This window comes from Pecten maximus, chromosome 4 (genome assembly GCF_902652985.1).
Source record: "Pecten maximus chromosome 4, xPecMax1.1, whole genome shotgun sequence".
NCBI classification, from domain to species: Eukaryota; Metazoa; Mollusca; class Bivalvia; order Pectinida; family Pectinidae; genus Pecten; species Pecten maximus.
The window spans coordinates 6287122-6305196 of record NC_047018.1 but is presented as its reverse complement, the minus strand read 5'-3'; the positions used below and the strand labels follow the sequence as shown (position 1 = coordinate 6305196).

The 18075-nt window shown below is 50.7% G+C and overlaps 1 protein-coding gene across 1 annotated transcript in view; it reads right to left on the bottom strand.

Moving 5' to 3' along the window:
• LOC117325066 overlaps window positions 1-18075 on the bottom strand; it is a 34445-nt gene that overhangs the window by 5162 nt on the left and 11208 nt on the right. Inside the window, exons 2-4 of the mRNA XM_033880991.1 lie at window positions 1203-1296; window positions 759-992; window positions 10-117 (exon numbers count right to left, since the gene is read on the bottom strand). Coding sequence (XP_033736882.1) covers window positions 10-117; window positions 759-992; window positions 1203-1263 — 403 coding nt within the window. The 5' untranslated portion in view covers window positions 1264-1296. The remainder of the gene's footprint in view (window positions 1-9; window positions 118-758; window positions 993-1202; window positions 1297-18075) is intronic.

Genomic DNA, 18075 nt, shown 5'->3' with positions numbered 1-18075 from the left:
AATGCTAACCTCTTAGTATTGCCAAATTTCCTTTCCTCAAGCGTTCTTTGACTTCGTAACATTTCGAGGTCTCAATAAAATTGGGAACCAATTCCTGCCACATTGATCTCTCCTTCGCTGAAGTAAAAAGTTGTCATGATTTTAACAGTATCAATGTATATCAGTAAGTTAAGGTATTTTAACTTTGAAAACGGGCACCTTTATGTCGACATGAGGATACTTTTTCGGGAAATATTCCATAATTCTTTGTGTGATATAAAGTTTGACGTATTAGATACCCGAAAATATGCTTGGCATCTCTACTGTCTCTAAGTTCTCTATTGGAGAACGCGACATTACCTGATTTTGACCTATACAAGACATGTGTCATCCGAGTTCCACTCGTGGTGTAATATACAATTATCTCTACTACAGACCATGAGTTCACACTTACTGCATGAAAATATTGATTGTTAATATAAAAAAAATACAAAAAAGATCAACTGGTAGTATATAATAGAACTTAAGACAATGGCCAAAAATACCCCGCTGCCCCTCGTTTGCAGCCATGGCAACCAACTGACATCAATTGTTTTCGGAAAAGGCACCATCGAATTTAATTTCCACCTTAATCGGGCAATATTTCAATTTTGACCAAATAGACGTGTCTCACTTAGTCGCATCAAGGGCCATCACTTCGGTCTGAATTGTTGGAATTTAATGGTTTTTTTATGGAGACACAAGAATATGTCATGAATTACGTGTGTATTTGTAGCTACCTGTACGAATTCTTTGTATTTTTGCTTGGTATTGTGCAAGCATGTTGCGAATTCTCCTGCATCCACCGATTGTTTCGAAAGCACATTCTAACTGAGAAACGTTGTCTTTGCTGATGATTCCTTTCCTCACTAAGCATTTAAGCACTTCCTCCTTTGTGGCAGTTTCTCCACAACCTTCCTCCTCTGGGATATCCCATTTACTTGTTGCAATAAACTTTAGCTCGTCAAGTTTTTCTGCGAGTTAGATAAGACATCATTAGTTTATTATCGATTCTAGGCCTTGATTAAATATCAAATTCAATACATACAAAAATTGATCAAATCAAACAGAAAAAAAATGTCTGAAGTTATGCATTGAAGATCATTCTAATGTGATTTTATTAGTTTTAGACTTTACAGTGAATTATTATAGTTATTTTATGAAAATAATCAAAAGTCACTCACTCTTTCCTAAATCACAACTTATGTTTCGGAGCAATTCTGAAAAGTCACTTTCCGATGCCATTTTGATTCTTCTTTCCTCGTGGCAATTGGAGACCTAATAATAAAATCGATCAAACAATACATTTGTGGATAAAATACAAAGCATCTATTGTTAAACTCGAGTGAATTGTACTCTGTGAATACCTAATGTATGAACTATGAATCCATATAAATGCACTATGTATATTGTATACATTGACAGTTTGACAGTTCAAAAAGTTTTAGGGGTGTGGGATGGCCCTCCACCTATACAATACTGAATTCCCTTCACACGAATCCCAAAAGCAATCCTCTTTTTGTACAGATAATGATTGATTTATACTTCCTCTTTTCATTTCACAAAGATTTTATTGAACTAAATTTAATGGGAATTGGGCAACAGGCAAAAGCCTATATATAAGCCCTCTCCCTTTGGTGGTATAATGGACTTCATACATAAATAGTATAATAGCTTCAATATTATTGTACAAATGATAATAGTAATGAAGCTAAACAAAAGTTCCTCTATAAAGGCGTACACAGCTGTGATAAGGTATCTCTGGACGACTGACGGACGAGTTCTGACAGAAGGTCGTTTTCGCGTAGGCAGGTTATGAATATTTGTTCTAGGCCCAACATCTATGTCCGCACAATTCTACCCCACGGAGATCAGTGTAACGTCACACACCTCTACCCCACGGAGATCAGTGTACACCACACACCTCTACCCCACGGAGATCAGTGTAACGTCACACATCTCTACCCCACGGAGATCAGTGTAACGTCACACATCTCTACCCCACGGAGATCAGTGTAACGCCACACACCTCTACCCCACGGAGATCAATGTAACACCACACACCTCTACCCCACGGAGATCAATGTAACACCACACACCTCTACCACACGGAGATCACTGTAACGTCACACACCTCTACACCACGGAGATCAGTGTAACGTCACACACCTCTACCCCACGGAGATCAATGTAACACCACACACCTCTACCACACGGAGATCACTGTAACGACACACACCTCTACCCCACGGAGATCAATGTAACGTCACACACCTCTACCCCACGGAGATCAGTGTAACGCCACACACCTCTACCCCACGGAGATCAGTGTAACACCACACACCTCTAACCCCACGGAGATCAGTGTAACGCCACACACCTCTATCACACGGAGATCAGTGTAACGTCACACACCTCTACCCCACGGAGATCAGTGTAACGTCACACACCTCTACCCCACGGAGATCAGTGTAACGCCACACACCTCTACCCCACGGAGATCAGTGTAACACCACACACCTCTACCCACGGAGATCAGTGTAACGCCACACACCTCTACCCCACGGAGATCAGTGTAACGTCACACACCTCTACCCCACGGAGATCAGTGTAACGCCACACACCTCTACCCCACGGAGATCAGTGTAACGTCACACACCTCTACCCCACGGAGATCAGTGTAACGCCACACACCTCTATCCCACGGAGATCAGTGTAACGCCACACACCTCTACCCACGGAGATCAGTGTAACGTCACACACCTCTACCCCACGGAGATCATCACCGGAAGAAAACCCCCCAACATGTAACGCCACACCTTTCCAAACAAAATGCATAAAGGGGGCCCTTCACTTCGGCTCTTTGGAAAGTGTTCCCTTTTTAATGTTTTTTTTAAAGGGAAAGGCCAGACCTTTTCAAAATTTCCCCCGTGGGTTTTTTTTCCCCCTGGGGAACCCTTTAGGGGAATTTCCTTTGTAATTTTTGTTTTTGGGTTTTGGAACATGATTTCAAATTCCCTTGGCCCCCGATTTTTCAAAAACAAAAAAATTTAAAAATAAAAAAAAAAAATTGTTTTTGGTATGTTTTTCCCCCTTTCCTACAAGGTTTTTTAAATTATTTTCTTTTTTAAAAATTTTTTTAAATTTTTGGGGAAATAACCCCAAATTTACTTTTCCTAAAACCCCAAAAATTTTTTCGGAGAAAGCAATTTTAAAAAATCATTTAACCCTTTTTGATTTTTTTTTTTCCCTCTCAAAAAGACCAAAATAAAACGAAAAAAACTACTTTGGGGGAAAATTCAAAAAAATTTATTGTTTTTGGGGAAACTTTACAGTAAATTTAAAATTGTATTAATTTATGAAAAAAAATCAAAAGTATATTTTTTAAAAAATACCCTTTTTGGACACCCAAAAAGTTTGGGGGTTGGGACCCCCCCTTTCCCTTTTTTTCCATTCTTTCCCTTCAAGGGAACCCAAAAACAAAACAATCCTTTTTGGGTAAAATAAAGATTTTTTTAAACTTTTTTTCCTTTTCCTTTTAAAAAAATTTTAAAAATGAACTAAATTTTTAAAGGGGGAAGGGGGGCACGGGAAAATTTTTATTAAGCCCTCCCCCTTTTTAAAAAGGGTTTTCCCCTTCAAAATAAAAAAATTCTTTTTGTAAAATAATGATTTTTAAAATAACTTTCCTTTTTTAAAGGCACAAGCTTTTTTTAAATTACTTTGGGGAAAAGGAACGGAAAACCGATTTTAACCCCCCCGTTTGGAAAGGATTTGAAATTTTTGTTTGGGCCCAAATTTTGCAAAATTAAAGGAAGATCAAGGTTCTCAAAACCTCCCCCACGGGATGGGTTTTACCCCCACACACCTTTTTACCCCGGAGACGGGTTTTAAAGAAATTTTCTACCCCAAATCTTGTCCGCAAAAATTTTCTACCCCACGGAGATCAGTGAAACCCCCCCACCCCACCTCTCCCCCCCAGGGAGATAATTTTAACCCACACACCTCTAACCCCGGGTGGGGAACCCTCCCCCTCCCCCACCCCCTATATCATTCTCCCACCCAACCCCAACTAGTCTTGAACGTCCCCCCCCCACCCCCCCCTTCAAAACGACCCCTACCCCACGGGATAAATTGAAAACCCACCCCTTCCCACACGGAGTTTAAATGTAACGTCACACATTTTAAAACCCAGGAAAGTCATTTGGAAAACGCCACACACCTTTACCCCACGGAGATCAGTGTAACGCCACACACCTCTACCCCACGGAGATCAGTGTAACGTCACACACCTCTACCCCACGGAGATCAGTGTAACGCCACACACCTCTACCCCACGGAGATCAGTGTAACGTCACACACCTCTACCCCACGGAGATCAGTGTAACGCCACACACTACCTCTACCCCACGGAGATCAGTGTAACGTCCACACACCTCTATCCCCACGGAGATCAGTGTAACGTCACACACCTCTACCCCACGGAGATCAGTGTAACGTCACACCTCTTACCCCACGGAGATCAGTGTAACGTCACACACCTCTACCCCACGGAGATCAGTGTAACGTCACACACCTCTACCCCACGGAGATCAGTGTAACGTCACACACCTCTACCCCACGGAGATCAGTGGTAACGCACACACCTCTACCCCACGGAGATCAGTGTAACGTCACACACCTCTACCCCACGGAGATCAGTGTAACGCCACACACCTCTACCCCACGGAGATCAGTGTAACGCCACACACCTCTACCCCACGGAGATCAGTGTAACGTCACACACCTCTACCCCACGGAGATCAGTGTAACGTCACACACCTCTACCCCACGGAGATCAGTGTACACCACACACCTCTACCCCACGGAGATCAGTGTAACGTCACACACCTCTACCCCACGGAGATCAGTGTAACGCCACACACCTCTACCCCACGGAGATCAGTGTAACGCCACACACCTCTACCCCACGGAGATCAGTGTAACGTCACACACCTCTACCCCACGGAGATCAGTGTAACGTCACACACCTCTACCCCACGGAGATCAGTGTAACGTCACACACCTCTACCCCACGGAGATCAGTGTAACGCCACACACCTCTACCCCACGGAGATCAGTGTAACGTCACACACCTCTACCCCACGGAGATCAGTGTAACGTCACACACCTCTACCCCACGGAGATCAGTGTAACGCCACACACCTCTACCCCACGGAGATCAGTGTAACGCCACACACCTCTACCCCACGGAGATCAGTGTAACGTCACACACCTCTACCCCACGGAGATCAGTGTAACGCCACACACCTCTATCCCACGGAGATCAGTGTAACGTCACACACCTCTACCCCACGGAGATCAGTGTAACGTCACACACCTCTACCCCACGGAGATCAGTGTAACGTCACACACCTCTACCCCACGGAGATCAGTGTAACGCCACACACCTCTACCCCACGGAGATCAGTGTAACGTCACACACCTCTATCCCACGGAGATCAGTGTAACGCCACACACCTCTACCCCACGGAGATCAGTGTAACACCACACACCTCTACCCCACGGAGATCAGTGTAACGCCACACACCTCTACCCCACGGAGATCAGTGTAACGCCACACACCTCTACCCCACGGAGATCAGTGTAACGTCACACACCTCTACCCACGGAGATCAGTGTAACACCACACACCTCTACCCCACGGAGATCAGTGTAACGCCACACACCTCTACCCCACGGAGATCAGTGTAACGTCACACACCTCTACCCACGGAGATCAGTGTAACGCCACACACCTCTACCCCACGGAGATCAGTGTACCCCACACACCTCTACCCACGGAGATCAGTGTTAACGCACACACCTCTACCCCACGGAGATCAGTGTAACGTCACCCACCTCTACCCACGGAGATCAGTGTAACGCCACACACCTCTACCCCACGGAGATCAGTGTAACACCACACACCTCTACCCCACGGAGATCAGTGTAACGCCACACACCTCTACCCCACGGAGATCAGTGTAACATCACACACCTCTACCCCACGGAGATCAATGTAACACCACACACCTCTACCACACGGAGATCACTGTAACGACACACACCTCTACCCCACGGAGATCAGTGTAACACCACACACCTCTATCCCCACGGAGATCAGTGTAACGTCACACACCTCTACCACACGGAGATCAGTGTAACAGCTCACACACCTCCACCCCACGGAGATCAGTGTAACGCCACACACCTCTACCCCACGGAGATCAGAGTAACGTCACACACCTCCACCACACGGAGATCAGTGTAACGTCACACACCTCTACCCCACGGAGATCAGTGTAACGGCCACACACCTTTACCCCACGGAGATCAGTGTAACGCCACACACCCCTACCCCACGGAGATCAGTGTAACGTCACCACACTCTACCCACGGATATCAGTGTAACGTCACACAACCTCTACCCACGGAGATCAGTTGTAACGCCACACACCTCTATCCCATGGAGTCAGTGTAACGTCACACACCCTCTACCCCACGAGATCAGTGTAACGTCACACACCTCTACCCCACGGAGATCAGTGTAACGCCACACACCTCTACCCCACGGAGATCAGTGGTAACGCCACACACCCTCTACCCCACGGAGATCAGTGTAACGTCACACACCTCTACCCCACGGAGATCAGTGTAACGTCACACACCTCTACCCCACGGAGATCAGTGTAACGCACACACCTCTACCCCACGGAGATCAGTGTAATGTCACACACCTCTACCCCACGGAGAATCAGTGTAACGTCCACATCACCTCATACCCACGGAGGATCGATGTGGAAGCGTCTACACACACCTCTACCACGGAGATCAGTGGTACGTCACACACCTCTACACTCACGGGAGATCAAGTGTAGACGTCACACACCTCTACCCCAAGGTGAGAGCAGTGTAACGTCACACACCTCTAACCCCACGGAGAGCAGTGTAACATCACACACCCTCTATCCCACGGGAGATCATGATAACGTCACACACCTCTACCCACACGAGAGATCAGTGGTAACGTCACACACCTCTAAATCCCACGGAGATCAGTGTAAACGTCACACAACCTGCTAACCCCACGGAGATCAGTGTAACGGCCACACACTCCTCTACCCCACGGAGATCAGTGTAACGTCCCCCAAAAAAACTCTACCCCACGGAGATCAGTGTAATCACAAACAACACCTCTACCCACAGAGATCAGTGTAACGTCACACACCTCTATCCCACGGAGATCAGTGTAACGTCACACACCTCTACCCCACGGAGATCAGTGTAACGCCACACACCTCTACCCCACGGAGATCAGTGTAACGCCACACACCTCTACCCCACGGAGATCAGTGTAACGCCACACACCTCTACCCCACGGAGATCAGAGTAACAGCACACACCTCTACCCCACGGAGATCAGTGTAACGTCACACACCTCTACCCACGGAGATCAGTGTAAGTCCACCACACCTCTACCCCACGGAGATCAGTGTAACACCACACACCTCTACCCCACGGAGATCAGTGTAACGTCACACCACCTCTATCCCACGGAGATCAGTGTAACGTCACACACCTCTACCCCACGGAGATCAGTGTAACGCCACACACCTCTACACCAAGGAGATCAGTGTAACGTCACACACCTCTATCCCCACGGAGATCAGTGTAACGTCCACACACCTCTACCCCACGGAGATCAGTGTAACGCCACACACCTCTACCCCACGGAGATCAGTGTAACGTCACACACCTCTACCCACGGAGATCAGTGTAACGCCACACACCTCTACCCCACGGAGATCAGTGTAACGTCACCACACCTCTACCCCACGGAGATCAGTGTTACGCCACACACCTCTACCCCACGGAGATCAGTGTATACGTCACACACTCTCTATCCCACGGAGATCAGTGTAACGTCCACACCTCTATCACACGGAGATCAGTGTAACGTCACACACCTCTACCCCACGGAGATCAGTGTAACGCCACACACCTCTACCCCATGGAGATCAGTGTAACGCACACACCTCTACCCCACGGAGATCAGATGTAACGATCACACACCTCTACCCCACGGAGATCAGTGTAACGCCACACACCTCTACCCCACGGAGATCAGTGTAACGCCACACACTCTATCCCCACGGAGATCAGTGTAACGTCACACACCTCTACCCCACGGAGATCAGTGTAACGCCACACACCTCTACCCCACGGAGATCAGTGTAACGCACACACCTCTACCCACGGAGATCAGTGTAACGTCACACACCTCTATCCCACGGAGATCAGTGTAACGCCACACACCTCTACCCCACGGAGATCAGTGTAACGCCACACACCTCTACCCCACGGAGATCAGTGTAACGCCACACACCTCTACCCCACGGAGATCAGTGTAACGCCACACACCTCTATCCCCACGGAGATCAGTGTAACGCCACACACCTCTACCCCCCGGAGATCAGTGTAACGCCACACACCTCTACCCCACGGAGATCAGTGTAACGTCACACACCTCTACCCCACGGAGGTCAGTGTAACAGTCACACACCTCTACCCCACGGAGATCAGGTGTAACGTCAACGACACCACCTCTACCCCACGGAGTCAGTGTAACACCATACACCTCTACCCACGGAGATCAGTGTAACACCACACACCTCTACCCCACGGAGATCAGTGTAACGCCACACACCTCTACCCCACGGAGATCAGTGTAACACCACACACCTCTACCCCACGGAGATCAGTGTAACGCCACACACCTCTACCCCACGGAGATCAGTGTAACGTCACACACCTCTACCCCACGGAGATCAGTGTAACGTCACACACCTCTACCCCACGGAGATCAGTGTAACGTCACACACCTCTACCCCACGGAGATCAGTGTAACACCACACACCTCTACCCCACGGAGATCAGTGTAACGCCACACACCTCTACCCCACGGAGATCAGTGTAACGTCACACACCTCATACCCACGGAGATCAGTGTAAACGTCACACACCCTCTACCCCACGGAGATCAGTGTAACGTCACACACCTCTACCCCACGGAGATCAGTGAACAGCCACACACCTCTACCCCACGGAGATCAGTGTAACGCCACACACTCTACCCTCACGGAGATCAGTTGTAACGCCCACACACCTCTACCCCACGGAGATCAGTGTAACATCACACACCTCTACCCCACGGAGATCAGTGTAACGTCATACACCTCTACCCCACGGAGATCAGTGTAACACACACACCCTCTACCCACGGAGATCAGTGTAACGCCACACACCTCTACCCAATGGAGATCAGTGTAACGTCCACACACCTCTACCCCACGGAGGATCAGTGTAACCCACACACCTCTACCCCACGGAGATCAGTGTAACATCCACACAACCTCTACCCCACGGAGATCAGTGTAAACGTCACACACCTCTACCCCACGGAGATCAGTGTAACCCACACACCTCTACCCCACGGAGATCAGTGTAACGTCACACACCTCTATCCCCACGGAGATCAGTGTAACGTCCACACACCTCTACCCCACGGAGGATCAGTGTAACGTCACACACCCTCTACCCCACGGAGATCAGTGTAACACCACACACCTCTACCCCCACGGAGATCAGTGTAACGTCACACACCTCTATCCCCACGGAGATCAGTGTAACGCCACACACCTCTACCCCACGGAGATCAGTGTAACGTCACACACCTCCACCACACGGAGATCAGTGTAACGTCACACACCTCTATCCCACGGAGATCAGTGTAACGCCACACACCTCTAACCCCACGGAGATCAGTGTAACGTCCACACACCTCTACCCCACGGAGATCAGTGTAACGTCACACACCTCTACCCCACGGAGATCAGTGTAACGTCCACACACCTCTACCCCACGGAGATCAGTGTAACGTCACACACCTCTACCCCACGGAGATCAGTGTAACGTACACACACCTCATCCCCCCGGAGATCAGTGTAACGCCACACACCTCTACCCCACGGGAGATCAGTGTAACGTCACACACCTCTCCCCACGGAGATCAGTGTAACACCACACCACCTTCTACCCCCACGGAGATCAGTGTAACGCTTCACCACACCTCTTATACCACGGAGATCAGTGTAACGTCACAAAAACCCTTCTACCCCACGGAATCAGTTTAACGCCCCCAAAACCTTTCCCCCAAAGGAGATAAATGTACCCACCCCACCTTTCCCCCGGGGGAGATCATTTTAAACGCACACACCCCCTACCCCACGGAATAAATTTGTAACACCCCCACACCTCAAACCCCAGGGAAAAAATAATGTAACCCACACCCCTTTACCCAGGAGATAAATGTAACGCACACCCCTTTAAACCCCAGGGAAGACTTTTAAAAACCCCAAACACACCTTACCCCCCGGAAAACGGGGGAAACAAAAACCCCCCTTTTAAACCCCAGGGAAAACCAGGGGGTACTTCAAAACCCCCTCAAACCCCCCCGGGGGGCATTGGTAAACACCCCCACACCTCCCCCCAAAGGGAACAGTGAAACTCACAAATCTCTACCCAGGGAGTAAAGGGAACCCAACACCCCCACTCCCCCCCCAAGGGATAAAGGGGTTAAACCCACACCCCTCTACCCACGGAAAATAAATTTTAACGAAAAAACCACCCCCAAACCCAGGAAATAAATGTAAAACCCACAACCTCTACCAAACGGGGTCATTTGAAACGCCCAAAACCACCTTTTCCCCCCACGGAAATCAGGGGTACGCCAACCACCCCCCCCCAGGGAATTCATTTGTACCCACCCCACCTTACCCCACGGAGAATAAAATGTAACTTTCACACATCCTCTCCCCAGGAGATCAGGGTAACCCCCAAACCACCCCCCTCTTCCCAGGGAGATCAGTGTAAAACCCACACACCTAAACCCACCAAGGGAAAGAAAATGTAAAAATCCCCAAAACCCTTTAAACCCCAGGGGAGATCAGTAAAAACGCCAAAACCCCCCTTTTTCCCAAGGAGATCATTTGAAAACACCAAAAAACCTTACCCCACGGAGATCATTGTAAACCCAAAACCTCTCCCCCCACGGGGGTCAGTGTAAAACACCCCCCCACAACCCCCCCTACCGAAAACGGGTCATTTTAACCACACACCTCCTACCCCACGGAGTTTTCATTTTAACGTCACCCCCACCCAAACCCCACGGAGATCAGTTAACCACACCCCTTTCAAACCCCACGGAAAATCATTTTTAACCCCCACCCCCCTTAAAACCCAGGAAATCATTTTAAGGGGTCCACCCCTTTCCCCCCCAGGGAAAACCAGGGTCTACCCCCCTTCCCCCCCAAACCACCGGGGGTAACAACCTCTACCCCCACGGAGTTTCATTTGTAACGCCACACCCCCAAAAACCCCCCCGGAGATAAATTTTTAAACCCACAAAACCCTTTTAACCCCACGGAATCATTTGTCACCACAAAAACCCTTTTCCCCCCGGGGAGTTTCAGTGATAAACCCCAAACCCCCTCAAAACCCCACGGGATCTTTTGAAAAGTCAAAACCCCTTTTTTACCCCACGGGGGTCAGTGTAAAACCCCCACCCCTCTCCCCCCAGGGAGATCGGGTTTTAACCACCCCACACCTCTATCCCACGGAGATCAGTGTAACGCCCCCACCTCTACCCCACGGAGATCAGTGTAACGCCACACACCTCTACCCCACGGAGATCAGTGTAACGTCACACACCTCTACCCCACGGAGGTCAGTGTAACGCCACACACCTCTACCCCACGGAGATCAGTGTAACGTCACACACCTCTACCCCACGGAGATCAGTGTAACGCTCACACACCTCTACCCCACGGAGATCAGTGTAACGTACACAACCTCTACCCCACGGAGATCAGTGTAACGTCACCACACCTCTACCCCACGGAGATCAGTGTAACGTCACACACCTCTACCCCACGGAGATCAGTGTAACGCCACACCCTCTACCCCACGGAGATCAGTGTAACGTCCACACACCTCTATCCCCACGGAGATCAGTGTAACGTCACCACACCTCTACCCCACGGAGATCAGTGTAACGCCACACACCTCTACCCCCACGAATCAGTGTAAGGCCCCCCAAACCTCTATCCCCAGGAGATCTTTGGAAACTCAACCCTCTCCCCCACGGAGATCAGTGTAACCCCACACCCTCCCCCAGGGAAATCAGGTAAGCACAAAAACCCTTTAAACCCCAGGGAGATCGGGGAAAAAGTACACACCTCCCCCCCAGGGAAATTCAGGTAACCCCAACCCCACCTTAACCCCAGGGAGATCAGTGTAACCCCCCTTAACCCCACACCTTTAAAACCCAAAATACCACCGGGGTGAAAAGTCAAAACATTTTTAAACCCCCCACGGAAATCATGTAACTCAACCCCACCTCCCCCACGGAGATCAGTTAACCCCCACACCCCTCAAACCCCAAAGGGAAAAGTGTAACGTCACCCCCACCTCCCCCCCCGGGGGTATTTTAAAACCCCACACACCTCTCCCCCACGGAAAAATCAGTGAAACCCCAAAACACCTCTCCCAAAGGGAAGATAATGTAACCCCCACACACCTCTACCCCACGGAGATCAGTGTAACGTCCACACACCTCTACCCCACGGAGATCAGTGTAACGTCACACACCTCTATCCCACGGAGATCAGTGTAACACCACACACTTCAACCCCACGGAGATCAGTGTAACGCCACACACCTCTACCCCACGGAGATCAGTGTAACGTCACACACCTCTACCACACGGAGATCAGTGTAACGTCACACACCTCTACCCCACGGAGATCAGTGTAACGCCACACACCTCTACCCCACGGAGATCAGTGTAACGCCACACACCTCTACCCCACGGAGATCAGTGTAACGCCACACACCTCTACCCCACGGAGATCAGTGTAACGTCCCACACCTATACCCACGGAGATCAGTGTAACGTCAACACACCTCTACCCCACGGAGATCAGTGTAACGCCACACACCTCTACCCCACGGAGATCAGCGTCACGCCACACACCTCTACCCCACGGAGATCGTGTAACGTAACACACCTCTACCCCACGGAGATCAGTGTAACGCACACACCTCTACCCCACGGAGATCAGTGTAACCGCCACACACCTCTACCCCCACGGAGATCAGTGTAACGCCACACACTCTAACCCCACGGAGATCAGTGTAACGCCCACACACCTCTCACCCCACGGAGATCAGTGTAACGTCACACACCTCTACCCACGGAGATCAGTGTAACGTCACACACCTCTATCACAAGGAGATCAGTTGTAACGTCATACACCTCTACCCACGGAGATCAGGTGTAACGCCCACACACCTCTACCCCACGGAGATCAGTGTAAAGCCACACACCTCTACCCCACGGAGGATCAGTGTAACGCCACACACCTCTACCCCACGGAGATCAAGGTAACGACACACACCTCTACCCCACGGAGATCAGTGTAACGTCACACACCTCTCCCCCCAGGGAGATCAGGGTAACCAACACCCCCACCCACGGAGATCATTTGAAAACCCACACACCCTTTTCCCAGGAAGATCAGTGAAAACGCCCCACACACCTCTACCCCCGGAGACCCATTGTAAGGGAACACACCTCTCCCCCACGGAGACATTTTAAACGCCACACACCTCACCCCAGGAGACCCTTTAAACCGCCACACCCCCCACCCATGGGAGATCAGGGAAAGGCACACCCCTTCCCCCCAGGGGAGTAAATTGGGAAACCCCAACCCCCCCTCTACCCCGGGGGAGATCAGTGTAACCCCCCACACCTCATAAAAAAGGAGACAGGTAACGCCACACACCTTTTCCCCCACGGGATCAGGAACGAAACCCCAAACCCCCACCCCAGGGAGATCTTTGAAACGCACAAAACCTTTTCCCAGGGAAATCAGGGGAAACGTAAAACACCTTACCCCAGGGGAATCAGTGTAACGCCCCCACACCTCCCCCCAGGGAGATCAGTGTAACGTCACACACCTCTACCCACGGAGATCAGTGTAACGCCACACACCTCTATCCCACGGAGATCAGTGGTACGTCACACACCTCTACCCCACTGAGATCAGTGTAACGACCACACACCTCTACCCCACGGAGATCAGTGTAACGTCACACACCTCTACCCCACGGAGATCAGTGTAACGTCACACACCTCTACCACACGGAGATCAGTGTAACGCCACACACCTCTACCCCACGGAGATCAGTGTAACGCCACCACACCTCTACCCCACGGAGATCAGTAGTAACGTCACACACCTCTACCCACGGAGATCAGTGTAACGTCACACACCTCTACCCCACGGATATCAGTTGTAACGTCCACACCTCTCACCCACGGAGATCAGTGTAACGTCCACACACCTCTATCCCCACGGAGATCAGTGTAACGTCACACACCCTATACCCCACGGAGATCAGTGTAACGTCACACACCTCTACCCCACGGAGATCAGTGTAACGCCACACACCTCAACCCCACGGAGATCAGTGTAACGCCACACATCCTATCCTACCCACTGGAGATCAGTGTAACGTCACACACCTCTACCCCACGGAGATCAATGTAACGTCACACACCTCTACCCCACGGAGATCAATGTAACGTCACACACCTTAACCCCACGGAGATCAGTGTAACGCCACACACCTCTACCCACGGAGATCAGTGTACACCACACACCTCTATCCCACGGAGATCAGTGTAACCGTCACACACCTCTACCCCACGGAGATCAGTGTAACACCACACACCTCTACCCCACGGAGATCAGTGTAACACCACACACTCTACCCCACGGAGATCAGTGTAACGACACACACCCTCTATCCCCACGGAGATCAGTGTAACGTCACACACACCTCTACCCACGGAGATCAGTGTAACGTCACACACCTATAACCCCACGGAGATCAGTGTAACGCCACACACCTCTTACCCCACGGAGATCAGTTGTAACGTCACACACCTCTACCCCACGGAGATCAGTGTAACGTCACACACCTCTACCCCACGGAGATCAGTGTAAGCACACACACCTCTACCCCACGGAGATCAGTTGTAACACCACACACCTCTACCCCACGGAGATCAGTGTAACAGCCACACACCTCTACCCCACGGAGATCAGTGTAACGTCACACACCTCTACCCCACGGAGATCAGTGTAACGTCACACACCTCTACCCGCACGGAGATCAGTGTAACGCCACACACCTCTACCCACGGAGATCAGTGTAACGTCACACACCTCTACCCCACGGAGATCAGTGTAACGTCACACACCCTTATCCCCACGGAGATCAGTGGTAACACCACACACCTCTATCACAGGAGATCAGTGTAACGTCACACACCTCTATCCCACGGAGATCAGTGTAACGCCACACACCTCTATCCCCACGGAGATCAGTGTAACGATCACACACCTCTACCCCACGGAGATCAGTGTAAACCACCACACCTCTACCCCACGGAGATCAGTGTACATCACACACCTCTATCCCCACGGAGATCAGTGTAACATCACACACCTCTATCCCCACGGAGATCAGTGTAACACCACACACTCTACCCCACGGGAGATCAGTGTAACGCCACACACCTCTACCCACGGAGATCAGTGTAACGTCACACACCTCTATCCACACGGAGATCACTGTAACGACACACACCTCTACCCCACGGAGATCAGTGTAACGCCACACACCTCTACCCCACGGAGATCAGTGTAACGTCACACACCTCTACCCCACGGAGATCAGTGTAACGCACACACCTCTACCCCACGGAGATCAGTGTAACGTCCACACACCTCTACCCCACGGAGATCAGTGTAACGTCACACACACCTCTACCCCCACGGAGATCAGTGTAACATCACACACCTCTACCCCCACGGAGATCAGTCGAACAGTCACACACCTCTACCCCCACGGAGATCAGTGTAACTCACCCAACACCTTTCTCCCCACGGAGATCAGTGTAACGTCACACACCTCTACCACACGGAGATCAGTGTACGTCCCACACCTCTACCCCACGGAGATCAGTGTAACGTCCACACACCTCTACCCACCACGGAGATCAGTGTAACGCCACACACCTCTACCCCACGGAGATCAGTGTAACGTCACACACCTCTACCCCACGGAGATCAGTGTAACAGACACACACCTCTACCCCACGGAGATCAGTGTAACAGCCACCCCACCTCTACCCCACGGAGATCAGTGTAACGTCCACACACCTCTATCCCACGGAGATCAGTGTAACGTCACACACCTCTATCACCACGGAGATCAGTTGTAACGCACACACCTCTATCCCACGGAGATCAGTGTAACGCCAACACACCTCTACCCCACGGATATCAGTGTAAGCCACACACCTCTACCCCACGGAGATCAGTGTAACGTCACACACCTCTATCCCACGGAGATCAGTGTAACGTCACACACCTCTATCACACGGATGTCAGTGTAACGTCACACACCTCTACCCCACGGAGATCAGTGTAACGCCACACACCTCTACCACAAGGAGATCAGTGTAACGCCACACACCTCTACCCCACGGATATCAGTGTAACGTCACACACCTCTACCCCACGGAGATCAGTGTAACGTCACACATCTCTACCCCACGGAGATCAGTGTAACGCCACACACCTCTACCCCACGGATATCAGTGTAACGTCACACACCTCCACCACACGGAGATCAGTGTAACGTCACACATCTCTACCCCACGGATATCAGTGTAACGTCACACACCTCCACCACACGGAGATCAGTGTAACGCCACACACCTCTATCCCACGGAGATCAGTGTAACGTCACACACCTCTACCCCACGGAGATAAGTGTAACGTCACACACCTCTACCCCACGGAGATCAGTGTAACGCCACACACCTCATCCCAGGAGTCAGTTTTAAACGCCACCACTCTACCCCAGGGGGGTCAGTGAAAACCTTTCACAACACCTTTTACCCCACGGAGAAAAGGAAAACTCACACCCCCTTAACCCCACGGAGATTTTTTAACGCCAAAAACACCTCTACCCAAGGAGATCAGTGTAACCCCCAAACCAACCCCCTTAACCCCAGGGAATAAATTTTTTTTGTTTAAGTGAAAACGCCCCAACCCTTTTCTCCCCCAAAGGGGTTCAGTGTAACACCCCCACACCTCTCCCCCAACGGAACAGGGGTTAAACCCCCCACTCTCCCCACGGGACCCAGTGTAACTTTCCACACCTCTACCCCAGGGGAGATCAAGTAACCCAAAAACCCACCTCCCCCCCAAAAGGAACCCGTGTTTTACACCCCTTCCACACCCCTTTAACACGGAGTTTCAGTGAAACGTCCACCCTTTCCCCCCAAACGGAGTTTCAGTGGAAAACTTCCACACCTCTACCCCACGGAGATCAGTGTAACGCCACACACCTCTACCCCACGGAGATCAGTGTAACGCCACACACCTCTACCCCACGGAGATCAGTGTAACGTCACACACCTCTACCCCACGGAGATCAGTGTAACGTCACACACCTCTTACCCACGGATATCAGTGTAACGTCACACACCTCTACCCCACGGAGATCAGTGTAACGCCACACACCTCTACCCACGGAGATCAGTGTAAACGCACACACCCTCTACCCCACGGAGATCAGTGTAACGCCACACAACCTCTACCCCACGGAGATCAGTGTAACAGCCACACACCTCTACCCCACGGAGATCAGTTGTAACACCACACACCTCTACCCCACGGAGATCAGTGTAACGCCACACACCTCTACCCCACGGAGATCAGTGTAACGTCACACACCTCTACCCCACGGAGATCAGTGTAACGCCACACACCTCTACCCCACGGAGATCAGTGTAACGTCACACATATCTATCCC